The 27,455-nt window shown below is 46.4% G+C and overlaps 7 protein-coding genes across 7 annotated transcripts; 3 read left to right on the top strand and 4 right to left on the bottom strand.

The window, feature by feature from the left end:
* Positions 1–757: 757 nt before the first annotated feature.
* LACBIDRAFT_293625 (uncharacterized protein) lies at positions 758–1,935 on the top strand (the record flags this gene model as incomplete). Its single annotated transcript, XM_001879019.1, has 4 exons — positions 758–980; positions 1,041–1,244; positions 1,305–1,518; positions 1,576–1,935. The coding sequence occupies 4 exons, from the start codon at positions 758–760 to the stop codon at positions 1,811–1,813; spliced, it is 879 nt and encodes a 292-aa protein (XP_001879054.1). The 3' UTR covers positions 1,814–1,935.
* A 581-nt stretch (positions 1,936–2,516) lies between these two features.
* On the top strand, positions 2,517–3,573 carry LACBIDRAFT_317236 (uncharacterized protein; the record flags this gene model as incomplete). Its single annotated transcript, XM_001879018.1, has 4 exons — positions 2,517–2,739; positions 2,793–3,002; positions 3,064–3,277; positions 3,336–3,573. 4 exons carry the CDS (start codon positions 2,517–2,519, stop codon positions 3,571–3,573), a joined length of 885 nt encoding a protein of 294 aa, XP_001879053.1.
* Positions 3,574–3,843: 270 nt separating this feature from the next.
* On the bottom strand, positions 3,844–9,507 carry LACBIDRAFT_156395 (AAAP amino acid permease; the record flags this gene model as incomplete). The annotated part of the gene is made up of 11 exons (XM_001878800.1): positions 3,844–3,936; positions 7,307–7,344; positions 7,394–7,517; positions 7,569–7,956; positions 8,013–8,190; positions 8,248–8,320; positions 8,379–8,551; positions 8,604–8,781; positions 8,842–9,079; positions 9,133–9,240; positions 9,293–9,507. Coding segments are annotated over 11 exons (1,806 nt in total), but the record flags the coding sequence as incomplete, so codon positions are not given.
* A 7,136-nt stretch (positions 9,508–16,643) lies between these two features.
* On the bottom strand, positions 16,644–17,160 carry LACBIDRAFT_325370 (uncharacterized protein; the record flags this gene model as incomplete). The annotated part of the gene is made up of 2 exons (XM_001878799.1): positions 16,644–16,927; positions 17,106–17,160. The coding sequence occupies 2 exons, from the start codon at positions 17,158–17,160 to the stop codon at positions 16,644–16,646; spliced, it is 339 nt and encodes a 112-aa protein (XP_001878834.1).
* Positions 17,161–19,237: 2,077 nt separating this feature from the next.
* LACBIDRAFT_317228 (uncharacterized protein) lies at positions 19,238–19,548 on the bottom strand (the record flags this gene model as incomplete). The annotated part of the gene is made up of 2 exons (XM_001878798.1): positions 19,238–19,253; positions 19,307–19,548. 2 exons carry the CDS (start codon positions 19,546–19,548, stop codon positions 19,238–19,240), a joined length of 258 nt encoding a protein of 85 aa, XP_001878833.1.
* A 5,530-nt stretch (positions 19,549–25,078) lies between these two features.
* Positions 25,079–25,389, bottom strand: LACBIDRAFT_317226 (uncharacterized protein; the record flags this gene model as incomplete). The annotated part of the gene is made up of 2 exons (XM_001878797.1): positions 25,079–25,094; positions 25,148–25,389. 2 exons carry the CDS (start codon positions 25,387–25,389, stop codon positions 25,079–25,081), a joined length of 258 nt encoding a protein of 85 aa, XP_001878832.1.
* A 330-nt stretch (positions 25,390–25,719) lies between these two features.
* LACBIDRAFT_317225 (uncharacterized protein) lies at positions 25,720–27,219 on the top strand (the record flags this gene model as incomplete). The annotated part of the gene is made up of 1 exon (XM_001879017.1): positions 25,720–27,219. The coding sequence occupies one exon, from the start codon at positions 25,720–25,722 to the stop codon at positions 27,217–27,219; it is 1,500 nt and encodes a 499-aa protein (XP_001879052.1).
* Positions 27,220–27,455: the final 236 nt, after the last annotated feature.

The raw sequence follows: 27,455 nt of genomic DNA, 5'->3' as shown, positions 1-27,455 counted from the left end.
AAAAAGCCTTCTAATATCTCTAGTAAGATACGTATATGACTTGCCCATCCCACCCGGTGCGGATCCAACTCTGTTCGAACCTAAACCCTCAGACGGCGAGGTGGAGTCTTTCGAGGTGTGTCTCTTCTTTTTGTGGTCCAGCAAATCAATTGACTGAATCTCTGCAAAGCTCATGACGCAAGACAAACTCATCGAGAAATTACGTCTTGGACTCTTCAAGCCAAACTGTGCTCTAGGTACGTTTTCCGCTGCTGTGTTTCTGGTGACCCGTCCATTACTAATTCATTTCATGCGTACTTCGACAGTTTTGATAGACCTGTTCATCAGGCTTGGCTACATCACCCCTGATAACGAACCGGACTTCATGAACATTGTCACTCGACTACACAGTCGGTTTGACTACGAGAAATGGTAAGCACTTTTTCCAGGTAGGTCGTTGGCTGGGTCGTGCAAGGTTGGTTGTAAGAGGGGTAGTTCTGCCTTGGTTCTGCCTTGATAGCGCTTGTAGACGTGATACATATATCCATAAGAACGTTGAGAAACAAACGAGGAAGGCGATAAGCGGTACTTTTACATAGATAGATAGATATATTCCGGCGCGGTCATACGTGACCACGTTTCCAGGGAGTGTCAAGCTTTTGATGACTCTTTTCCCTTACTTGCCATTCTCGCTTCCTTTACGTTCCTGGGAGTAGTAGTCGGCATATAAAAGGGCTGCCTGCAGGCTTGCCCACATGACCACCTCCCCTCCACCGCCATGTTCCTCGTAACCCCAATCGCCCGAGCCATCCAAGACGCCGGGATCTTCTCATGGGACCTCGGATTGACCTTGATCAACTTCGTGACGCCTAGCAGGAAGGTGGACCATGTCACCCCCGCGGGCCATCCTGGCGCAGGTGGGACGTGGCCTGAGTATATCCCACCGACGGAGGGAGATAGTCGGTGCTCGTGTCCTGCGTTGAACGCTATGGCGAATCATGGTGTGTCTGTCCATTTGTCGATTGCGATGTTGCCGACCTGCTTGAATGAATTTTTGACAGGCATCCTACCCCGCGATGGGAAAAACATCTCCTTCCCAGAGATGAACAGCACGATTAGGGCAACTTACAACTTTGCACCGTCTTTCTGCTTCTTCGTCCCAAACTTTGCTGCTAGGATGTTGAACAAGAGTTACGGGAAAGATAGATTTGACTTGGCTGATTTGGATTTACACAATGGGATTGAACACGATGCGTCTCTCACTCGTGAGCTCTCTTGTTTCTTTCCCTTCGATGTCGTAATAAACGACAGCTTAAATTGAACAGGCGAAGACCTTCATTTCGTCAAAGATCAAGGGAAGCCGCACCTTCCTTTCGTAAGAGAACTCCTCGATTCTGCATCGGGGAAGGACAAAGATGGAAACGTACTCCTCACCCCGGCCGACCTTTCTCGTTATTCCGCCAAGCGTCGCGCAGAGTCTCGTGCCAACAACCCCGAGTTTTCTTTAGACCTGTTCCACAAGATGTTTGGTAGCTCCAAGTACGTTTTCTCATCCCCCCTCCCTCCTCTCTCTTTTATCTCAACCTTCTTATACAGCTCCTCAACTCTCTTGACGGTATTCGGCGGACGCGTTTCCGATCTCGAGTCCATCCTCATCGATGAGCGTTTTCCTGAAGGGTGGGAGTCGAGAGTCAGGGAGCCCTTTGGGTTGACGATAGCGTCTTTCCAACCGACTGTTCTGAAGGTGGAATTTGGGATTGATGAGAGCAAATATGCCGCGGAGGCTAGCTCGACTGCAGCTGTTGAGAGTGGGGAACCAAATCCAGCAGCGTAGGAATGGTGGTTAGCAACGATTTCGCAAAGCGAGAGTGGCAAATTTTGGTTGGACAGCGGACATTCCATCACATTGTAACAAACCCACGAAAGTCAATGATCTTGCGAATTCTTATGTTTTCGATGATGCCGTCTTCGATTTCTGTGTTGCCCAAGCGACCTTTGGCCGCTACGTAATTGAAAGGTTGCGAATGCTTGAAGACTTGCGTGATACATTCAAAATTACATTCAATATGGGGAATCGCAGCTTTACAGAGCGGATCTGGCACGCCTACCAAAGTCGGCCACTGCGATCTTCGATCTTGACACGCTGGTCAGTTGATCATGTCGTTGAACAATGCACCTACATTCATTCAATTTACGAGCATCTTCACCCTGCTCCTCTCAAATTGTTTGAGACCAGAAGGGAGTTGACAAGTTAATGGATACTACAAATCCGTCAGTGCTCAAGTTGACCACTATTATTGTGTATCTGACTCTACAGCCTCTATCTTCTTCAGGGCTTTGCTTGTCCACGACTGTACTCCCCTTTGGGCACACGACAAACGGTACTTTTACGGTCATGTAAGCATGACCAAAGCTTCCAGGACGAGTGTCAAGCTGTTTTCCAGACATATGACAGCTTGATCGCTTCCATTGCGGACCGAGTAGTAGTTGGCGTATAAAAAGCTGACTGCCCATATGTTCATTTTCCCTCCACCGCCATGTTCCTCGTAACCCCCATAGCCAGAGCGATTCTAGACGCTGGGGTTTTCTCATGGGACCTCGGATTGACGTTGATCAACCTCGTGACGCCGCGCAGGAAGGTGGACCATGTAACCCCTGCGGGCCATCCTGGAGAAGGTGGAAAATGGCCTGAATATATCGCACCGAAGGAGGGAGATAGTCGGTGCTCGTGCCCAGGGTTGAACGCTATGGCGAATCATGGTATGTTTATCGGTTGGTCGCGACGTAAGTCAACCTTACTGAATTATTGACAGGTATCTTACCACGCGATGGGAAGAACATCTCGTTCCCGGAGTTGTATAGCACAGTCAGGGGAACCTATAACTTTTCACCCTCTTTCTGCTTCTACGTCGCAAACTTTGCTGCTAGGATGTTGAACAAGAGTTACGGGAAGGATAGGATCGACTTGGCTGATATCGATTTGCACAGTGACAAGGGCATTGAACACGACGCGTCTCTCACTCGTGAGTTCTTTTTTTTGTTCCAATGTCGTAATAAAGGTTACCGACCGCATAAATTGAACAGGCGAAGACATTCATTTCGTCAAAGACCAAGGGAAGCCCCACCTTCCTTTCGTAAGGGAACTTCTCGACGCTGCATCGGGAAAGGACACGGAAGGAAACATGCTCTTCACCGCAGCCGACGTTTCTCGTGTTTTATCCAAGCGTCGTGCAGAGTCTCGTGCCAATAACCCCGAGTTCCACATGAACCTATCCCACAGGACGTTTAGCAGTTCCAAGTGCGTTTTTTCATCCTCCCTCCCCTCCTCTATCTATAATCTCAACCTTCTTTTGAAGCTCTTCAACTATCTTGACGATATTCGGCAGTCGGGTCTCTGATCTCGAGTCCATCTTTATCGAAGAGCGTCTTCCTGAAGGGTGGGAGTCAAGGATCAGGGAGCCCTTCGGCTTGACGATAGCGTCTTTGCAACCAACTGTCCTCAAAGTGGCGTTTGGGATTGACGAGCGCCCATACGCCGCGGAGGCTAGTTCGACTGCAGCCGCTGAAAGTGGGGAACCGAATCCAGCAACATAGGAATGGCAGTTTGTGAGGAATCGCGCGAAGTGGAAGTAGCAATTTACGTTGCCACGAAGGTTAATGATGTTACGAATCCTTATGTTTTGATGTTGTCGTCTTCAATTTCTGTATTGCCCAAATGACCATTAGCCGCTACGTGATTGCAAGGCTTGAAGGCTTCCGTGTTACATCTAAAATTACATAAATACAATTTTTGAGAATCGCGAATTATCAAAGGGATATGATACGCGTGCCAAAGTCGGCCACAGAATGACCAAAATTTGGGCCAGGACAATTCATAAACATGAGGGATGGAGGGATGTTTAGATGGTGTGCCAGAGCAGCTACGTTCTTGGGATTAAAGTCATTTTGCACCAAAATCTACGAAGACTTTTTCAGTGAGAAGGCATAATAACGAGTAGTCGACATACGAGATCGATAGTTATCTCTGGAAACGCTTCGTCTAAAATTGATGATGAAAACAAATTCGTCAAAAAAAAATGGAAAAAGGGAGAAAAGACTTACTCTTCGAATTCGCTTCTAGTTCAGAAGGAACACCCTCTTCTTCTTGGTAAAAATGAATAATCTTGAGGCACGAAGTCTCCTCGTTTTCTCGAACATAAAGAACCATATGGAATAAAGTGTTGATCTTGATGGCGAAAAATGTGAGCACCTCAACACTTGAGAAAAAGATGCCTAGAGAAGAAAACGTACCTCGTCCATTTTGGTAACAATACACACCGGTTGTCTCCTCAAATTTATCATCAGGTTCGTCAACTGAGTTCCCCAGGTATGCGTTGCCCTCAATTCGTGCAGCCGTGGATATTGATAATAAACCCAATACACCCATCGTAGCAGCCGAATTTTGTTTTGTGTTGCGGAAAAAATGAGAACAATATCGAAGAAATATGCGGAGAAGTATCCCACAGTTCGCGGATTCACGGCGATATTCCCTGCAAATACAGCAGAGACAATTATGAGGGAGAACAAGATCGTTTGTAAACTCGCCCTTGAATCGCGAGGGAGTCGACCACGGTTAAACTTTAGCAGAAGCAAGGACAAGGGAAAGAGGGACACGACGGTGAGCCAGACGAGTGAGAACCTATTGTCAAAAGAAATAAGAGGAAAAATGTCAAGCAAGTTTGACGGACTTCTTACATGTCCGAAATAGTCTCGAGGCTCGCTCCCGCAGATGGAGCATTCCACTGAACGAAACAAAGAATAATACGGCCACATATGGTGAACGCGTGATCGGCAGAAGACGATGGAAAAGTCCAGGGATCACTCTGTGGTTGGCGAGTTGATCAAGCAGCCCGCAAGCGCTGAGAATGCCTGTTTCGCTCAAGGTCAGTGCCAATATCATGAAAATTTCATCGATTATACAACCTGTGAGGACGCCCCCGCAAAGCACGATAATAGCGTCCACGACAATCCACGTTCGAAGCCACCGGCCTGCAGTCTGTTTACGTTGTCAGAGTTTCACGAAATGTCAAATATTTCGACAGACCATTTGCGCAAGGAAGCTGAGGATGTTGGCCCCGCTTCTTACTTCCTCTAATGGGTTTACCGCCAAAACGAGAAGCATAATGATGCTATTCAAGATAATCGCTGGGATGTGGAGATTCCGAAGAACGAGGGGAAACTTTCCGGGTTTGATACGTGCAATATACGATGGTGTACCTGTCATTTGAGGTCAATAGACAAGTTTTGACGGTCAAATTTTTTTATAGGACTACATTCAAACCCAGTTAAACCCAACGTCCCGAGGCAAATTCCGTAAAATATTTCTCTTGCCACCGACCTGGGGTCAGGACTTTCGGATCGTCCAACGTCCCAGTTTTGTTTCAACTACTGGATCCCAATTTTTCCCCAGTGAATGGAGGACGCCACAATAAGGACGATCATAGTACTTATCTATATCAGCATCAGTATTTAATCACTTAAACGCGAAAGTATACTCATAAATGAACCTACGTGAAAACTGAGAACAACTAAAGCGATTCGAGCGCTTTCCTGAACACCCATAAGGCTCACGATGGTAAATATCACCAAGACAATGACAGTTCCTACCCAAGCTGGGAAAGGTAAACCTGGAACTTCACCTGCAAGGTAGGTAGCCGCTGTGGCTGCTGAGACAACTGCCGTTGAAGCAAAGTCGAGAAGCAAAAGAGAGGCACCGATCAAAGCAAATCCTCTTGTGGATACATTTAATCTGGGTTCCACATAAGACATAGACAACCAGAGCGGGGTAAGAAAAACGCACATGTAAGTATATGGTGCACCACTTATTGGTAAAGCTGATGCGAGCTCTTCCATTATAGGCCTCCAAAGAAAGAGAATGAGCCTCGCAATGAATAATGAAATAGGTGAGCTAAAGAGGATAAGAATCGTTTGAGCTGCATGACGTCAATTACTTACTAGACTCCTCCAACTGCTACAACGGCAGGTAACGCGTAGAATACACTTCCAAGAACTGCGTTTCCTGCGAGTGCACTAGCGAGAAACTGACCAAGTACCGATTCTTCCTTCATGGCTTTCAGACGACCCCTGCCGGCATCATGATCTTCGCTGGTAAGCTTCGCTGTGTCACGGAGCCCCACCCGGCGAATTCGAACGAGTTGGTGAGATTTATAAATCGCGACGGAACCGCGGTGTAGTTCTTGATGCCAGAGTTGTCAGCTGGTCGAAGTCTTTGATGACGTAGGATTATTCCATATTGGGAGTCCTGAAAGGACGGCAATGGATCTGTCGCATTTGGTGGGTTCATTACTAGGGCTTTGAGGTGATAAAAGAACGCTAGTCACCGTCTTGACACGCGTGATGTATGGGTGGCTGGATCGCAATCCATTGATCCTGCGACGATTCTGTTGGATTACCAGTTTCTTCTTCCTCGTTTGCGACCTTCGACTCGGAAGTCGGGGCGTGTCCAATGTCTTCCGTTGGCGAGCCCAACATGCCACCTGAAGATAGCAAAAAAAGACAAAATACCGTTTCAAATATTCGAGCGCGATATCGACGAAAGTCCCAGTGGCGTCCAGTCGTTGACAAGGTTGTGGTAATAAGTTACAAGGAAGACGCGGTTGAAATTGCAAATCAATTTGGCCAGGACCCAGACGGGACCATTTTTCATTTGATTGTCACGAACGGCACCAAAGTCTCTCCTTCCACCCAATGAAAGAATGGAATGAAAAGCATGATAAGTTCTGGACCACAATGTGTTCGACTCAGCACAGACGCGCACGCCGCAAAGTCGACAAATTTTTAGCAGTGTCATGCGAGTCACGTGGCATACGATCGCGTTGAGGGAATGCCAAATGTACTGGGGACTTGCCGGAGTGAATTGAAGTGGAAAAAAAATCTTGATGAGGGTTGGATGAGGGGAAGCAACCACAAAGCAAGTACTCTACTTCAAGGAATGCTACAAGTGGGAATGCAAATATGAAACACTTTATAAGTCAAGATAAACCCTGTAAACCCTTATAACCCGCTTAAAATGTACAAATTCAATGTCAAGAAACACGTAAAAAAGCAAAATAACTTGAATGGTCAAAGGGATGTAATGCGCGTACCAAATTCCGCCACGGAGTAAGGAAAATCCGGGCCAGGACAACTCATAAACATGAGAGCTGGCGGAATGTTCAAGTGATGTGCTAGGCTTGCGACGTTGTCCGGCTCAAAAGATCCGGCCACGAGAATCTGCTCATCGTTAATTAGGTACACCATATAGCCGAGGGTAAAAGAAATAACACACTAAATCTATCGTTATCTCCGGGAACGCTTCGTCGAGTACTATCGGGAATTGAGCAGTAGGAAAAAGTGAGGTTGAAAAGAATCTCACTTTTAGAATTCGCCTCAAGCTCCGAAGGTACCCCGTCTTCCTCTTCATAAAAATGAATTATCTTCAAGTGGGACGTTTCCTCGTTTTTCTGGACGTAAAGGATCATATGGAACAACTGATTGATCTATGCCCAAACTTCAGCTCATACGCACCACACCGAGAAAAAGTAACATACCTCATCCGTCTTGGCCAGAATACACAACGGTCTTCTCCTCAATCTTGTCATCAATGTCATCAATTTGCTTCCCCAAGCATGTGTCACCTTCCAGTCATGCAATATCGGATATTGGTCGTACAGCCAATACACCCAACGCAACAAATGAATCTTATTTTGCGTCGCTGAGAAAAGAACGACGATCGCGATGAAGTACGCGAGGAAATATCCGGCCATTTGTGGATTTATAGCAACGTTCCCAGCGAAGACGGCAGGTACGATCAATAGGGCGCCGAGGATAACCATTAATTTTGTTTCTGAGTCTCGAAGGAGTCGACCGCGGTTGAATTTCAACAGGATTAAGGAGATGGGAAATAGGGCCATAACTGTTAACCAGACGAGAGAAAACCTGGGCAAAAAAAAGAGAGCTCAAATTGAGAAGATAATCTCCGTAGGGAAACTTACATCTCAGATATGATATTCAAACTCGCACCTGCCGACGCGTACAGTATGCCGCTAAATCCCGCAAAACATGCTACAGCTATGTATGGGGACCGTGTCACAGGCAATTGGCGAAGGAACACCTGTGGAATTACACGGTGACTCGCAAGCTGTTCCAAGAGTTCACAGGCGCTGAGTATCCCTGGTGTCATATTAAGTTAGTATAGAATAATTGTGTTTTTGCCGAAGAAGGGAGGACCTGTGAGGACACCTCCGCAAAGCACGATGACGGCATCTATCACCACCCAAATGCGAAGCCACCTGCCTGCGGACTGATCATGTTGTTAACGCTTGCCTCTCATATTTAATGAAAATTGGCAGAGATGATACCAATTGAGCAAGAACGCTAAGGACGTTCGCACCACCTTTGACTACATCCATTGGAATTATCGCCAGAACGAGAATCATAAAAACGGTGTTCAAAAAGATGGCTGGAAGGTGTAGGTTTCTAAGGACGAGTGGATATTTCCCAGGTTTGATGCAGGATGTGTACGACGGTGCGCCTATCAAGATATTTATCTGATTTGTTCCTCCGATGTATAAAATCTAACCCACATTCAAATCCAGTGAGTCCCAACATACCAAGGCATACGCCATAAAATATTTGTTTCGCTACTGAACTGGTGCTTGAGGTTTCGGAGCGCCCAAGATCCCAATTAACTTTGAGCTGGTAGGTTCCGATGTTTGCCCAATGAATTGACGATGCGATTATAAGTATGGCCATAGTTATTAACTTGATAGGATGAGGAATGTTAGCCGCGCCCATGAAATTTATGAATCAGATAGAACTTACGTGGAGAATAAGAACCACCAAGGCGATACGAGCAGTTTCACGTACACCAGAGAGACTTAACATCGTGAAGAGTACTAAGATGATGACTGCCCCAACCCAAGAAGGAAATGGTAAATTGGAGACTTCGCCAGCTAGATAGGCGGCTGCGGTGGCAGCGGAGACGATAACGGTTGAAGCGAAATCAAGGAGTAGAAGGGATGCGGCGATCAGAGCAAAACATTTCGAGGATACGTTCAGCCTACATGTGAGGGACATCAGGCACAGGGGAGAAATAGAGGGATCAAGACAAACAGGTATGTATATGGCCCGCCGCTCATTGGTAAAGCTGATGCAAGTTCCTCCATTATAGGACGCCACAAGAAAAGGATCAACGTCGCTATAAATTGAGAAATGGGCGAGCTGATTGAATATTAGATCTGTCGAAGGGAAGGACAACGGGTACACCACTCACTAAATCCCTCCGACCCCAACAACGGCGGGTATCACATAAAAAATGCCTCCAAGGATATCATTTCCCGCAAGCGCACTCGCCGTGAACTGACCCAAAACCCGTCGTTTTTTCACGCATTCAATCTGTGCTTTTCCCGCGTCACGGTCTTCCTCAGTGAGTTTTAGACTCGTCACAGAGCCCCAGCCAGCAAACTCGAACGAGTTGGAGAGGTTTATGAAACGGGATGGTATGCCACCGTAGTTCTTGGATCCAGAGTTGTCAATTGGTCGAAGTCTCTGACGGCGTAGAATTATGCCGAATTGTGAGTCTGGAAAGGAGGGAAGTGTGTCTGAAAGATATACAGCTCAGGACTTGACAAGTTGTGTAACTTTGTTGGATTGCGAAAAGCCACTTACCTCCCTGAGATGAACGATTTATTGGAGGTTCGATCGCGATCCACGACCTCGGCGACGACATTTCGTTGTCCTCCATATTGATGACAGTGTCCCGTTGTAAGTAGTCCACGGCCCAGGCGCGATATTCGTCGCGAGTGAAAGGGAAACAACAAAAGGCGACGCGACTTTGAAGTTTGGATTAATTTGATGAGTGGCGAATCTCCAGTGAAAAGAAGTTGAAGGAACCAAGCACTCAGATGCTTTGAAGTGAACGTTGCGGTCTGTAGTCGTTATTTGAGAAAGAGGTAAATAATTATTGTCCGATGTTAGGAACATGATTCACTTTTTCAGCGAACTGGTCAAAGATCTGTTGCCGTAACTAAGTATTGAACCAAAGTGGTGAGGAGGTATGAGCACGGGATCCCGTCAAAGTGGAACGTGACCACACTTGCTCACTGTTCTCAACCATCACGACCACAACCTCGCCGATAACATGGCATACGTACAAGTCGAAGCAGACGACGTGTGTACACCCGCTCCTTTCCTTCTTGTTAATAAATTCACTACTTCGACAGCGATTAGAAGAAGGCCCAGAAGGTCTCCAATTCAAATGTACGCCTCTCATCCTCGGGCCCATTCATTCAATCTCGGGCGTACTCACCCCCTGTTTCGTTGTAGCTTTCCTCGGCGCAGATGGGGGTGCCATTGGTGCTTCGAGTCAGGCGAAGAGTCCTGGTGTGGGGAACGCCGATCGGGGTGTGTATATCCTCGTACGCAGCTGCGCACGACACTAAGCAAGCACATAAAAAGGGTATCTCTCTAACCAATCGAACCTCCCAAAAGGCTCGTCCGGATTCTGGACGGTGGAATACTACCAGCCCTACTTTGACGTGGACACCAAAACCGTGCGTTCCCTTCTCGTCTGTCCTTTGACTTTCGTTGTATTCTTGCTCAATACGCGCCAACAGGTCCTCCGAAGATGTTACACAACCCTCAACCCTCTCTCAGCTCCAACCTACACATCCACGCACCTCAATCCGGCAGACCTTTATGGCCCTTTCTGGACTCTAACGACCCTCATATTTGCACTCTACCTCTCCTCCTCCCTGGGTGCATCTATCGCGGCTTACCTCTCTGCAAAAGGCGCAGAGTACGACTACGACTTTCAGCTACTCAGCATAGCTGTGTCGTTGGTATATGCATATGGACTGGGGGTGCCTGTGTTGCTTTGGTTGGGGCTTAGGTATCTGGGTGTCGGCGAATGGAGTGTGGTGGAGGCGATTTCAGTGTGGGGGTACGGCCAATTTGTATGGATCCCCGTGTCGGTAAGGACGTCCTAGCTTTCTATAGGGTGCAGATTCAATGATCAGCCATGATAGGTGCTATGCGTTATCCCCGTTCCCATCCTGCGATGGACACTCGTCGGAATCGCACTCTGTCTCTCAGGATACTTCCTAGGGGCGAACATTTACCCCATCCTCGCTTCCGTGCGTTCCTTTCTCTCAATACCACTCAAAATTTACTAATGTGCCCCCTCAGGCCGAAGCAAAAGCCACTCGCCTTATAATCATCTTGCTTGCAGCGCTGCAAGTTGGGATCGCACTATCATTTAAGATCCTTTTTTTCAGCTACTACGTCGTTGATAAAATTGGTGGCGATGTCAAGATTCCAGGGGGTGATGTGCCCGCTGCAGGGAACTCGACGGTTACGCCGCGGTTGTAGATTACCCTACCTGTTACCCAGTTGATGCGTACCATCCGTGCGAGCTGCCTAAGCGATTGATGAGAGCGTTATATGTAACAAGCTTTAGACCCGTGCCTACGGCACGGCACTCGCTAACGCTCGGCCGTTCCTCCAGCACTGGTCACAGCTTGCCGGGGGCACGCCCCCTGAACCCCCTGGTACACATGTTTAATCCTAGTTCTGGTACACATGTTCAATTCTGGCTCTTCTTACATCTCAATCAAAATAAAGTGACATTTATCAGTACTTTTACCATTTACATCAATCTAATAATACCTCTGGATAGACTACATTTTGTGTTACAGTTTGTTGTGAACCATCTTTGAAGAGAACTTTGATACGGTTGCTTGATGTGCAACGTGAAAGAGCCACATAAAGTTGTCCATGTGTAAATACTGGGGTCCGAACATCCAGTCCTAAATGTTTCACTGACTGTCCCTGAGATTTGTTGATTGTCATGCAAAAGGCCAGGCGAACAGGAAATTGCCTTCTGCATAACTGGAATGGAAGTTCACCATTTGAAGGCTCAAATCTTATGGGGGAATGAATGCTGTGTGTCCTGCAAATTCTCCTCCCAGAATGCGTACTTCTAAAACTCAGGAAGAGGCACGGGTGAGGATTGCCTGGGTTCCATTGCATTGTCCATTTGCTGGATCAATATTTCAAAGGATCATTACTGGTGCACCTATCTTGAGTTTCAATTTTGCTAGAGGCATTCCACTAAGGTTGATGGAATTGAGGTATTCTACTGGGTATTCAAATTCACCATCCACACCTCCTTCTCTCATAATAGAGTCTGCTGAGTGAAATGTAAATTCATTTCCACGCATGCGTAATGCCTGTAAATGAGCAGGTAAGTGTGGATACTGAATACCATTTTGGTTAGGATGCCCCATATTCTGGAAAAAAGCTTGTTAGACAGATGGAAAATAGCCTAATGGTTTTTCTTACCACATCTACCATAGCAGCAGGTGGAAATAGAGGTGGAGGGGCAGCAAGGGGGGCAGCATGAGCCTAAAAGATATATTAAATATTAGAAAAAGAGATATAACTCTGCAACCTACCTGATTTTGCAAATTACCCACTTGTGCAGCCATCCCAGGAGTAAGGTGAAGAATTTGACCATTATATAGAACCTCAACAAATGGATCATCACCTACAGGACCTTGAGGAATTTGAAGAGGAGCAACAGGGGGTGGAATAGGGAAAGGAAGAATAAAAGGTACACCACCACCAACAGCAGGATTTTGAGGTGTTCTCCTATGCTCAGGACTTTCCAACATCCTTTCTTGACGCTCTCTTGCCCTCTCAATATTTCTATGCCTTTGTGGAGTATTAGGAGGAGAATCCCTAGGGAATAAATGATAGTTAAGTAATAAAGGCAGGGAGCAAAAGAAATATCCTACATCAAGACCAAAAGGACAACTGAAGCATATATTCTGATTACCAAAAAAAAGAGAAAAAGATCCACATATTGAAGCAACTAACCAATCAGCAAAACCTTGTGAAATCCTATCATCAAAAGTGATCAGAAGCAATCCAAGTGGACAAAATGTCAATTGAAGGTGTCTAAAAATAGTTGAAGGCTTTCCATAATGATCAAAATGTTATCCAGAATCTTACAAAATAATGTATCAGAGTTCGTGGTGGTTTGTGGAACAGTGAGGCAGGAGCAGCCTGAAGCCATGTTGAGAAGTCTCGTGAGGGTGTGAAGTGCTTAGTAAGATAAAGCTGAATTTGTCAGCCATCAATCCTCTGTGTTTTCATGTATAGATGTCACTGTGTGGAGTTCCCCTCCAATATAAGTAGTAGTACATGTCGTCACTCATTTTTGCTTCTGCAAAGAAGGTGATTGATAAGGCGTAACAAAAGTGTTAGGTTGGTAAGTCAGAAGCGAGGTTAATGGCGGAGCTTGGTTCGGCCTGGCCATGGGCTCCGTCAGAAAGGGGGTCTTTCAACAAACATGCGCAAAGCCCCCTCGATATCTCCTCTTCTCATTTGCTTCTCATTATTCCTTGACGCAGTTACATATTAAGGTGAGTACGTCTGCCTCGTCCAGAGTAATGAAAAAGATTCGAATAGATGCCAGAAGTATGCCAGAACATGATTGCCATTGTCCTGAAAATGAGACTGCTCGGAACGCTTTACTTCAACAAGTCGGAGCGGTAGAATGAGAAATGGAGGACACGTGGGCCCAAATAGCCCAAAAGCAGGCTTTTTTGCTTGAACAAGAACAGCAACGTCGACAATTGGACTCACAATTGAATTCTCTATCCCCTTGAATCGATCAACTTCCAGTGGAGATCAAGAGTGAAATATTCTCCAGTGTGTTGTGCCCGCTACCTTATGTGGAGGAGAATTCTTTTGTTCTAGGTAAAATTTGCCGAAGTTGGAGGGACTTGTCTCCCATGTTTTGGACGAACATATACCTCCAACTAACAAAAAATGACTACATGGCTAAAACCAATCTTCTCCGGGACTGGTTGTCCAGAACTGCAGGGTGTCCCCTCACCTTTTGTCTTGTGTCTGTTTGGGGTAAAGCCGGGGAGGGACTCAAGGGAGGGAGCACACTGAAAGAAATATTGACCCTGTTAGCGTCTGTGTCCACACAATGTAAAAAAGTCGAGCTCTTCCTTCCCGACAGCAAAGCCATCTCCACAGCTGAAAATTCCTTTCCTCTTCTCACTGCCGCTACTTTTGATTTTGAATCAGAAGTTGAACTACCGTTCAATCTATTCTCAGTGCCAGCCCACAGCTCTCAATGCTTTCTATCTACAATATCTGTCTGGCCAATGTCCTGGCTCCGTGGCACCAATTAAAGGAGTTCACTTCGTATAATAGAATTCAACTGCATGAAGTTCATGAATTTCTTCAAAAGGCACCCAATATCATTCGCTGCACACTCAACTGTGATGGGTCATCTGTCTAGGGTCAACCACAAGACTTGTTTGTGAGGCCCCTCATGTTGGAATATCTGCAGCATCTCAACCTCAGCATTGGTCCAATTGGGGTCAGGATAACTCAAATATTAGAGTCAGTCAAGCTACCTTCTCCAAGGGGGCTCCGGCAATAGAATGCCAGACCTATACCCAGTTAGTTAGTCCAGCTGATGGTCCAAAAAAAAAAAAAAAGGAGGTCTTGACAACTAGAGCTCAGAATTGCTTCAGAACATCATATAGATTTGCATTAAGTGTCCTTATGCTACACACTACCATATAGCTGCTATATACAGTGATTTGCATATTGCTTTGCAGTGTGCAGTGTGCACATTGCACAACTGGAGTGCTATTTGGTTGTGTTGCAATGTTACATTTTTGGTCACCTCCTGAACCCCATCCTCAGTTTTCTGCATCCAGCAGCTCTTACTCACCTTATTGCACCAGGTTCAACACTTTGTGTAAAGGGTAAATATGTTACTCTAATGATATACAATTTTATCTGTCAAACTGGCCATATTGCACCATCAATGCACTGCTGTGTAGAAAGAATGGCTATGAAAGTTGATGGGTATGCATTTTCATAGTATTCTGCTCAACCAACTACTGCAGGCACCTCAACATGGGTTTGCACAGTGTGTAGGAAGGCAAGCGAAGCCAAAGATGATGTAAAAATATTACTAATATTACCATATTTGGACATCTGCCTGACTACATAGTTAGTTAGTCCACCCAAAGTTGAGGGGAAAAAAAAATCAACTCCAGGTCTTTTTTTCAATGCCAGAGCCCCCTTGACCTTCCCTTCATGAGGTCTACCTCTGCAATTGTTTTGTCCCCTCATTGCCAATGGCCATCTTACCTGTAATTATGATATCATTTTGCTCCTCGCATCTTTTGGAAATATTCACCCTTAGAGTTATGGGTGGAATTACTTCCAATGATGAATTAATTCAGGTTTTGGGGTATATCCCATCTACAAAGGAATTACACCTCAAAATTTATCATCCACTGTCCAATTCGCTATTCACAGAAAGGTTCCTCCAACGACTCTATCCACCCAATGCAGATACCCTTCTGCCGAATCTGCAAAGGCTCATGTATTTTGGACCTAGTACATTGAATGAACACATGCATTTGTTACATGATGTGCTTGTATACAGGTTCTACAGTGCACTTTGCGACCAGCCGAAGTGGACTCAAAATGAGCAACTGTTTCCCAGATTCAATCAGTGACTGTGAAGACCTCATCATGATGCAGAGTTGCCATCAGTCTGGATATACGAGAAGAATTAGAAGGCCTTGAAATTTCATTAACATCCACTGGGTAGCCTTGGGGTAGCTGATGGGATGGTTGGATATGGTGGGTCATAACGACACAGTTGTGCATTGTACATCCAACTGCCAATGGACACATCATCGCCCAAGTTGGCGTTGGGTGAATTCTTCCATTTTCGCTGCTGATGTTGAAATGCTCCCTCTGTTCCTCCTTACTCACTCTCCATTCCAATATGATGAAGTAGACACTTCCAAATGTAGTTCCTCAATAACTCTGCAGAAACTAAATGTTTATCACTGACAGTGTGACTGTCTTGCCATGTAGCATGATGGTGGGGTCTTGGCTTACGTTGGGCTTATGAAAATTTTGTAGTTCATTTAAGGAGAATGCCACTGATGCTGGCACTAGCGTAGTCATGATTGAACAAGTTCAACGAGTTGTGAACATAGGCACATTGAATGAGATCCCTCAGAACACTTTACTTCAACAAATAAGGTGTTCTTGTATCTTGAGAGGTTCTGTAACAAGTAAGTATCTGTTATTCAACAATGACATCCAGGGCACTGGAGGTGTTGTACTCAGATTGTTTCTTTATTTCGCTACTAGTTCTCAATTTATCGATATCTTGATGAATAATTCAATGTGACAGCTAAATGTTAAAATTTTCATGAAGTGAAAATAGCTAATCAGAGTCATCTCCAAGGTGGACTGTAGAATACGGATTGTTCTGGGAGAGGGAAACCAAAGGATGAACAAAGACATCATAGAGAGTACAACAGAAAAGTCAAGCCAGTATCAAACCACATCAAATAAAGTTTGTTGAAATCGACTCAGCAAGCGTGTGTGATCAAGGCAAGGTGGGGAATAATATTCCGGTTGTCTCTGGGTGACAGAGGCAAACAGATGGGTAACTACAGTACAAGACTTTGTATATATATTGTAGACTACAAAATATAAGGGGATAAATGCAAAACACCCCTAAGAATGCACGGAAACAATCAATGGAAGAAATGTACCTGAAATCAAGTGAAATCCGAAGATGGGGCGCATTGCACATGCTTGTAAAGCTCCCGAAATTCCAACAAAGTTGGAACACCAAAATCAAGTTCAACATTCTCCCAGGCAGTTCCAACAGACCAAGGAACAACAGCAGGAAATCCAACACCATCCCCAACCTTTCCATTCAACCCTGGTGTAACACGAACAACATGGAGCGAACCCTTCATGACAGGGGTGAGCACTGCCCATTGTGAGGTGCCCAACTTCTTCAGGTTGGTCACTGGCTGGAAGTGGTGGTTGGGCCAAACTAAAAAAAATTACCCAGGTTCGTCATTGTGAATGGTATCCAGAGTAATGAGAACACTGAGATCAGTGATATGCTCGCCTGGAAGAAAGGTGAAGAAGTAGTGTTTAAAGGTTCAGTTCAGTCCAGTTTTTTGCCCCAAAAACATGCAACCGTGGACTGCAACTGGTCCAGGACTGACCCAGATAGTGAGGGAACCGAACCGAACCACCTAGGACCGGTCTTTTGTGGTCCATGATACTGGTTCAGACCGATCCAGACCGGTTTTTTTGCGTATAATTCATTGTACCAGTATAAACCATTTATATCTCAACCATTATGACTCTGAAAAATAAACGGGTTATATAGCATAGTAAAGCATGTAAATACCTGTCGCTCTACCAATTTTTAAGAGATTTAATGAAGATCTGACATAGCTATGACTGAAACCGAATTACATCTCCTCAAGACTCAGGCAAAATTTAATGTGGCAACTGTAGATTATTTGATGCATACCATACATTGATAGATGGTGAGCATATTTTCATATTTATAGTTTCAATATCCAAAAATTGAATCAAGCAAAATGATGAAAATTTGAGTGAGTTAGAATTAAAGTCATCCTGGTACAAGTTGCACAAACAAGTATTTATACCAAAATGGATTTGGTTATATCTTTCTCAGTTCTTAACCGTTTTCAATGAACCAAAAACCCAATTAAAGGTAATAAATGTGGTTACAATGCTATGTAACGCACGTGACCATTTAACCGGTTGCAACCGATTTATACTGGTCTTTGAACGGTTTTAAAATATTTTTGAAATGAGGCAACCGGCAACCGGATCAGCTCCAAATTTGGGCAACTGCAACCGAAAAAAAGACTGGACCATGGTCCAGTTCCGTTCGGTCCACCGGTTTTTTGCAGTCCTATGGACTGAACCTTTAAACACTATGAAGAAGTGCCTGGGTGGGTGACAGAGAAGTTTGTGGTGCTGTTCAATTCCGTTCAGAAGTCAAAGTCTGCAACCTGCTCTGCGAAATGACAAGACACTTCAGTGCACAAAAAACTGGGCAAGTACGGTGAACACAAGCTGACTTGGTATGTTCCAATTTTTGCATCCTTGAGTGGTCTCAAGATAAGTTTCTAGATTTGTTGGAAGGATTGTATACTTGACGCACCATTTTCAGTTGACTCCTTCATCAAAACGCAAATGCAAGTAATACAAAATCCCATCCTTCCATCAGGGTATTTCCATTGTCCAGGAATGTACATCAACTTGTCATCTGCAAATAGGTTTCAGCCTGAATATGGCAGCAAAATTTGGCGCGGCAGCATACATGGACCTATGTGTTCTGAAGGCAATGAACAGGTCAACACATAATATCTGAGAATGAAGGTTTGACATACCAACAGGACTTTCAGAGTACAAGACAAGCTTTTGAAATAATTAGGACAAGGCAGGATGCAAAACTGTAACTCCAGACTGACCTGGACCAACCCTTGGCCACCAATAAATTCGCCGCCTGACATGAAAGTTTTGGCCTCATTAGGTGCAGAGAATCCAGCAGGAAAACTGGCCATTGTCAACAAGGCAGAAAGTGTAAAGATCCAGGATTTCAGGCAATCTTCCCTGATTTTCACAGGTTTGAGGAGACAATTGTAAGCTCAAATCTTGACCAAATTGCATGAACCAAAGATGGATTGTACTTGGATTATACTCTATTTTTTAACCCCTTTTGAGTGGTGCACATAAATCTTGCTACAAAAAATCTCCTAGCATGCTTGTATTCTGCAGCATCTACTGTAGAGACAATATCTATCATATTTCCTTATTTGGTAAATTTCTACCCTCAGATTCAGGACCCAATAACCCTAATTTTTATGTCTACAACTTATTTGGAGCCATTTGGTGCTGATTTGAGTGAGAACAAGCCTCTGCTGCGCTGTTCAAAGGTGGAGAGATCACAAGGTGATGGTAGCAGCAACAAGGGGTCACCGAAGCAAGGCCAGCCCCAAAATTTATAGGCTGGGGAGTGTAGGCTACACTACACATACAAATGTCCAATGTCAATACAAGTACAATAGAATATAGTCCATTTTAAAAGAAAACAAGAAGAGGGAGTGGAGGGAGGGCCAAAGAAAATCTGAAGAGATTCTGCGAGAGGCACGATACATGAGTATTGAGCTGAACGAGGCCTTACAATGCTTCTTACAATCTAGCAGATGAAGTCTGAACTAGAGGGATGTAAGAATGAGGATGACGCTCAATATGACGAAAGCCTCACCAAATGCGCAGTGATTGGAGAGCGTTTGTAGTAAACGATAGGCGGAGCCTAGGTGTGGAGATCACTGACATTTGGATGAGTATGCGGCGCATAAAAAAGAGAGCGCGGAGCGCTTACCTGTGCTGGGTAGACGTGGTCTGAGAGAGAGGGCCAGCACAGGAGAGGGAAGCGACATCGATGACTTCTCCTAACCCAGGATCTGCCAAACTTTGGCACTGAGTCAGGGATCGATGTCGCAACCATGGTTGATGAGCGGGGCTCAAGGGGAAAAGACTCTGTGGAGCTGAATCTTTTCCTGGCGGAGTTTTGAGTTGGCGCAGAGGCCTACGAAATGCCTCCTTACCCTTGGAACCCGCCATTACGACGACCTCTGCTGCGCTGTTCAAAGGTGGAGAGATCACGAGGTGATGGTAGCAGCAACAAGGGGTCGCCGAAGCAAGGCGAGCCCCAAAATTTATAGGCTGGGGAGTGTAGGCTAGTGAAGTGGTGTTGATGTTGTTGTGGGGTGGTGGTGGTGAGAGATGATGGAAGCGGGAAGCGTAGAAATTTGTTAACAGCGCCTTAGACAGAGTCCGATGGCGGCCAACTGCTGTTCAGCACGAACAGTGGGATTGTCTCTTATGTAGATCTTCCATGCTATAGAGGACCAGCGACCAATGGCTTGTATTACGTCCTCAGATAGACCAAGGCTGGCATAGAATGTGGCACCCCCTGCACGTGCTGAGTGTCCGCCAAATTCGCGACTGAGCACAGTGAAGAAGCGAGCATCGAACCATGAGCGAGTAGGGTGAGAGCCGTCCTCTCGTAGAAAGAGAGCAAGGCGGGCTTGGTGAACGGAATCACGTCGGTCCACATATTCTCTGAGAAGCGAGACGGGGTCGGCGACTTCCTGTTGTGAGAACAAGATGTCAGTACCATGGTAGAACAGATCTCCCTTGTGATAAGGAAGGTGATACTGGGCCCGTCCTTGAGAAAAAGTGAGGGAGGAGCGTTTGATGATCTTCCTCCAATCGAAAATGTCTTTTGAATTCTTCTGGACCAGTTCACCAGAGCGGTGGCACACATAGAAGAGGCAAGAAAGTATGGTTGCAAAGAGGAGATCATCATAAGACCCAGACCCACGGGCAATATGTAGAAAAGTTTGTAAGTGTGCAGGACGCAGAGGCAACTTACGACGGATAGGGTCTGCGCGGATTTTCTTGGATCCTCGAATAGTAGTTGTGACGAGTGGGTGGGCGCGATTAGCGTCGAAGTTAGGATATAAGTCAGATAGAAAATGTCTGACCCCTGAGAGATATTTTGGGCCAGAGGCGATGAATTGGGAGGTGTAGGCGATGTAACGAGCTAAGGTCTCGGGGGTGGGTTCAATGGACAGGTGATGGTTCATGCAGAAAGAAATGTAGTCTCGAGCTCCTGTTGCGTAGCCTTTTGCTGTTGATTTTTCGATAGCGTTGACCTGTAAATGAAGCACGCGATTGTCGAGATCACGTAGCTTCATTGGTGGGCGAGTCCGGCGTAAAGGCCTAGACCCGCCCAGGGCGCTTAAAAGCACGCCCTCCATCGCGCCGGCAGGAGGTCCCGTGGTGGGGAGAAAAGGCGGACGTGGTCAAAAGGGAATTTTGCACGATATTCATCAAGCAAAAGACGTGAAAGGAGGTCGGCTCGGACATTCTGCTTACCAGGGATGTGTCAAACACGGAGATCGATGCCTGACTCAATGATGACGCCGGCTATAGCCATTAGCGGACCATTGTGCAACGCTTCAGAAACATGTAAGCTGTTGAAGATGGCGACTGAGTCCAGGCTATCAGTGTGAATGAGAAGACGGCGAGGAGGTGAGGCAAAAGAGGCGACATGGTGGATGGCGGACATAATGGCCACTAGTTCCAGGAAGAAGATGTCGATCTTCAGACCAGGGGGACATTCCTTGAGCCCGTACATGAAGCCTTGATTCCCATATACGAAGGACATGCCGAGAGTTAGACTTGCATCAGTCCACACCTCAAGATCAGCTGCAGAGTCGTCCCAAATACCATCATCTAAGAAGCGAACACCAACTGCTTTGGGGATGATGCTGACAAGCCAGGTGAGGTCAGATACAACTTCAGCATTGAGGTGTACAGCGCCAAGAGGCCGAGATTTTCCACTGGTCTTGTGGTAGAGGGCTGAGAGAGCAGGATGAGCCCATGGTAGAACATTTAGAAGCCAATTGAGGTGACCAGCTAGACGTTGCCATTCACGAAGAATGGGCTTTCGGTTGGGTGTAGAGAGGAAGACATTGATTTTGTCGACAATATCAACAAGGGAGCTCGGAGGAAGAGCACTAGTAGCTGCCATTTACATCATGTAAAACCTGGCATGTACCATAGAAGTTCCTGCTTAACTACCGTGAATGAAATGAAATGAATTTTCATTCATTCACGGCACCTGTTTCATTCCAAGTCATTCTCATTCATTGCCGTCGAGAATGAAATACTTTTTGTTTCATTTCATTTCATCTCAATTTTTTCTTCATTTCTACTGACAAGAATGCAATTTATTCTGTTTCATTCATGCCTGGCGACTCTTTCATTTTTTTAATTTCATTCCACCATGGCAACTGTTTCATTTTTTGCTTTATTCTTTCGTTTCATTCATTCCTGGCAACTGTTTCATTTTTTTCATTCATTCATTGCCATGGAATTTTCATTTCATTCTTTCCAGGCAGTTATTTCATTTTTGTTTCATTCTTTCACGCAACAATTTCGATGTTTTAACACACATCTAAATAAGGAAATAATATACAATTATGCCTGATATGTGTTGTGCCCTACTGCAGTGGTGTGGGAGGCCATATGGGGGTACTTTTGCATTTGAGGCTCAAATACACAATGAGATAGGCATGCTGTTGCCAAATAAGGCACTTAAATATTTTGTATCAATTACATAATCATTTTCCCAGCTCTAACAATGAAATAGGCACCTGAGAAGAATGAAGCAAGGAATGAAACAGTTGCCCTGGTGGAATGAAAGAAAAAAATGAAACAGTCGCCAGGAATGAATGAAACAGAATAAATTATCTAGAATGAAACAGGTGCCGTGAATGAATGAAAATTCATTTCATTTCATTCACGGTAGCTAAGCAGGAACTTCTATGGTACAGCTCAGGAGTACATGATGTAAGTGGTAGCTACCAGTCGGAAGAGACAGGGAGCCTTGGTTAGCGTCGACCCAGAAACCGATGATCTTCAGGACATCCCCGTGTTCTTGCTTTTTATCCTCGAAAGGGCACTGGATCGCTTCCCAAAATAAAAGAAGTTGAACTTGTTGTCGGGGGCGGAGCTTCCCATGATACATGATCAAATTGTCTTCGAAGTCCCAGCCGAAGAAGTCGTCCATGTAGACGTGAAGGCTGAAGATGCCCAATTTCCGAATAGCCAGCCAGCACAAAAGCCCAGAGACAGCGCACCAGCAACGTGGAGATGCACGTTTTCCGAAGACTAGACGGCGGACAATGTAGAGCTTACCCTCAACTACAACAACTTGACGAAGTTGCCATAGAGGGTGTGCTGGCAGGTTAAGAAATGCAGATGCAACATCTGACTTGAAGGTTATGATTCGACGACCTGGGTTGTCTGTGTGGGCATCGCGAAGAGATTGGCCAAAAGGGTGCATGTCATCATAGCGAACCTTAGCTTCAGATCTTGGAATGCCATCGTTTATCCCAGAGCCTGAGTGGTCAGTGACGACCTGAGCTTTGCCATTCTGCCAAACGACGAACATGGGGGACATCTTCATCCCTGGCAGGAGTTCTGAGTCTGAGAGCTCATTGGACCAACGGCCAGCCGATCTTTCTTTGTCCCGAAAGTTGCGGATGGCATCGAGATCACCTTCATCTGTGGAATAATTGTCGATGACTTCTTCCAGTTCGACCTTCCATTCTCCATCATCGAGAGGCCAGAATCCGTCTCGAAGGCCTGTCATGACCGATTGGACGAAAGGTTGATTTGGATGATCAGTGAGCATAGACTCGAATTTATCGACGTTGAAAGGTGTGTCGACTTTGATGTGATCTCGCATAGCGAGGAGGGAAGCTTGGATCTTCTGGTCTTGCAAAAGATGAGCAGGTGGTGAAGGGAGAGGAGGCGCGGACTCGGTGTAAAGGGCAGCAGGGGAAAGGTGTTTATTAGTTGAGTTAGACCATACGTATTGACGTCGGAAGCGAGGTACATCTATGAGGGGGGTATCCAGCTTTCGCTTCAACCCTGAGCTGATAGTCCTAGGCCCTTCCCTTGCCTTTGCTGCTCTCTGGGTAGCCTCTGCTAACTCCCTTTCTTTGTCGAGCTTGGAGGAGAGTGTTGCAGACGGGTTCGTCTTTTGCTCGATGTTGGCCTTCGCACTCGCTGCAATTCCCATGCCTGCGCCCATTCGGGCAAGGGGCGTCGCAAATGCCCATGTTCCAATTCCTGCAAGGAGTCGACGAGCGCTTCGAAGGAGAGCTTGAAGAAGGCGATGGGTTGCTGCGCTTCTTGGGAGATGGGCTAGCGCTCTGGAACATGCGTGCAAGAAGTGGCACGTTAAGCTGAGACCGATCGTCCATGCGAAAAGGACTCTTCGCATAGCGATCCCGAGCTTCGACATCGAAAGCGATGGCAATCGACGGGTCATGAGGTACTGCACGAAAGAGATCAGTGACCATACGTTGATAACTTTGGAGTTCCGAAGAACGGTGACGATAAACCAGAACAACGGCTGAGCTCCAAGCTCCGAATACGCGGAGCCATTCGGATTCGGATCGAAGGGAGCGCTTAGCCGAAGCTTAATCCTTCTTGACAAGTGCATAGCCTCCTCCAAAGTCCCGAGGCTCGTCGTTGTGGTCGTACCCTTTGTCCATCGAGGCAAAGAGTTTCTCAAAGTCAACAAAGTGATCCTGAATAACTGAGCGCCAGATAGAGCGGGGGACGGGATCAGCAAGCGGCTGTACTTGCATAAGGTTGACAAGGGAGTCGATTGTCTTGTCTGTACCGATCGCCTGCCATAATTTCCAGGTCTCCTCGATGTGGGGATCGGATATGGCTGAAGTCGAAAGCTCGGCCAGATGCAGGGCAAGAGCGAGCACAGTAGCGGGTAAGGACTGGGAAGACGAGCATTCGACTCCGAGTAATTTTGCGAGATCGTCGGTTGAGAGAAGAGTTGTAGCATCGTCGTGGACCTGTGAGCTTGCCAAGCGGGAGAGCTTGGCATTGAGGACGGCCCATGCTGCGGTGTCGACTGCTGTGCGACGATCAGCGGCTTCGCGGATGCGTACCTCCTCCAGGAGTGCTTCGCGCCGAGCTCGAAATTCGACTGCCTGAGCCTCGTCAAGACCTTCAGGAGTCGATTCTCGGACTGCTTGTTCACCAGACTGAGTGTCTGGCTGTTGGTCAGCCTCTCTGTCTTTCTTTTGCTGCTCCAGACGTTGGGTAAGTTGCTGAAGGTAGTCCTCGCCTTCAGCTGGAGAAGCGCCTGCATCTTGAAGACGTTTAGCGAACTCCGAAAGGGGTAATCGCCCTTCCACGACGTCGGAAACGACACCCTCAAGAGCTTGAGCACGTTGCTGGGTTGCTTCGGCAGTAACATCGGTCATCGAGAGGAAATGTCAGATGAGGGGGTCGAGGGCGAGGTGTGACTTAGGAAAGGAGGTTGGATGGCGAGGGAAGCGAGCAGTATACCAAAGAAAATCTGAAGAGATTCTGCGAGAGGCACGATACGTGAGTATTGAGCTGAACGAGGCCTTACAATGCTTCTTACAATCTAGCAGATGAAGTCTGAACTAGAGGGATGTAAGAATGAGGATGACGCTCAATATGACGAAAGCCTCACCAAATGCGCAGTGATTGGAGAGCGTTTGTAGTAAACGATAGGCGGAGCCTAGGTGTGGAGATCACTGACATTTGGATGAGTATGCGGCGCATAAAAAAGAGAGCGCGGAGCGCTTACCTGTGCTGGGTAGACGTGGTCTGAGAGAGAGGGCCAGCACAGGAGAGGGAAGCGACATCGATGACTTCTCCTAACCCAGGATCTGCCAAACTTTGGCACTGAGTCAGGGATCGATGTCGCAACCATGGTTGATGAGCGGGGCTCAAGGGGAAAAGACTCTGTGGAGCTGAATCTTTTCCTGGCGGAGTTTTGAGTTGGCGCAGAGGCCTACGAAATGCCTCCTTACCCTTGGAACCCGCCATTATGACGACTATTTCAATGTGTTTCCATACTTTTGACAGGGACGAGTACTACTATTCGCCTGTGCCGGCTTGAGCTCGGCCCTCCCATTGCGTGGGAGAGAGCTTGGGCGACCAAACACGATTGTTTGTCTCCAACTTTGGGCTCTCGCGTGAACACTCTCTCAGCCATTTCTCACCTCACTCGGAGCATAGAAAGTTGAAGCTTCATGCGCAAAGCCCTCCTGATCATATTGATCCATTCTCATCATCCTTGAGTACGCAGTTACATATTAAGGTGAGCATGTATGCCTCGTCCAGGTCGATGAAACGATCTGAAGAGATGCCAGAAATATGCCGGATCAGGGTTGCCATCGTTCTGAGAATGAGACGGCTCAGAACGCTTTACTTCAACAAGTCGCAGCGTTAGAATCAGAAATGGAGGATACGCGGGCTCAAATAGCACAGAAGCAGGCCTTTTTGCTTGAACAAGAACAGGAACGTCGACGATTGGACACACAACTGAATGCTCTATCACCAATCGATCAACTTCCAGCGGAGGTTAAGACTGAAATTTTCTACAGTGTATGCAGGAATCCTTTTTTTTTAGGTAAAATTTGCCGAGGTTGGAGGGACTTTGTGTGGTCGTCTCCCGTGCTTTGGACGAACATACACCTCGAAGTAACGAAAAAAAATCGCAAAGTTCAAGCCAATCTTCTCAGGGACTGGCTCTCTAGAACTGCGGGGTGTCCCCTTACCTTTTGTCTTGCGTTGGAATGGAGTCATAGCCGGCATCACTGGAACGGGGGGAGCTCTTTCAAACAAATCTTGACCATGTTAGCGTCCGTGTCCACGCAATGGAAAGAGGTCGAGTTCTTCCTCCCCAACAGCCAAGTTTGTTTTGATGCCATCTCCACGGCTGAAAATTCCCTTCCTCTTCTCACCGACGCTACTGTTGATTTTGATTTTGATTCAGGAGAACGACCGTTCAATCTATTCTCAGTGGCCCCACAGCTCTCAACGCTTTGTATTGACAATAACCGCCTGGCCAATGTCTTGGCTCCGTGGCACCAAATAAAGGATTTCACTTCGTTCACTATTTCACTGGATGACGTTCGAGGATTTCTCCAAAAGGCGCCTAATGTTATTCGCTGCACAGTCGACGATGATGGGTCCGAATCCATCCAGGGCGAACCGCAAGACACGTTTGTGAGGCCCCTCGTGTTGGAACGTCTGGAGTATCTCGAGCTCCAGGTTGTTTCAGAGGGGGTCGGGATAACTCGACTTTTAGAGTCGGTCGAACTCCCTGCCCTTCGTGAGGTCAATCTCACCAGTCATCTTGACTACTCATCGCTAGCCATATTGCCTGCAATTATGATATCATTTTGCTCCTCGCATCTCTTGGAAACATTCACCTTTACAGGTTCAATTACTTCCGACGATGAATTAATTCAGGTTTTGAGGTATATCCCATCTACAAAGGAATTAAGCCTCGATTCTGGCGAGTATCACCCACATCTATGTCCGCTACTCACAGAAAAGCTTCTCCAACGACTCTACCCGCCCCATGCAGATATTCTTCTTCCGAATCTGCGTAGCTTCACGTACTGTGGCCCTAGTACATTTGACGAACACATGCATATGTTCCGCGATATGCTTGTGTACAGGTTCCGACAGTGCGCTTTGCGACCAGCCGAAGTGGACTCAAAACGAGCGACTGTATCCCGGATTCAATCAGTGACTGTGGTGACCGCGTCTAGACTTGTCATCAGCCCGGATATACAAGAAGAATTGGATTGCCTCGTGAATGAAGGCCTTGAACTTTCGTTAACATCTACTCTCCAAGTCGAGTAGCCGATGGGATGGTCGTATGGTGGCCCGTGGATCATGGCGAGGCAGTTACGCATCGTAAAGTCAACCGGCACCGGACACGTCGTCGTCGTCCCAGTCGGCGTTGGGTGGTTCTAGGAACGATGTGTATGATGGTGGGGTTTTAGCTTAAGAAATTTTTGTAGTTCATCTAAGGAGAATGCCAATAGCGTAGTCATTGAACGTAGGCACAACGCTGTTGTGAGGACTCGGAGGGAGGG

The sequence above is a fragment of the Laccaria bicolor genome, genomic scaffold (assembly GCF_000143565.1).
Source record: "Laccaria bicolor S238N-H82 LACBIscaffold_7 genomic scaffold, whole genome shotgun sequence".
In the NCBI taxonomy this organism is placed as follows: Eukaryota; Fungi; Basidiomycota; class Agaricomycetes; order Agaricales; family Hydnangiaceae; genus Laccaria; species Laccaria bicolor.
The sequence above is the reverse complement of the archived record's forward strand: the minus strand, read 5'-3'. Positions and strand labels throughout refer to the sequence as shown.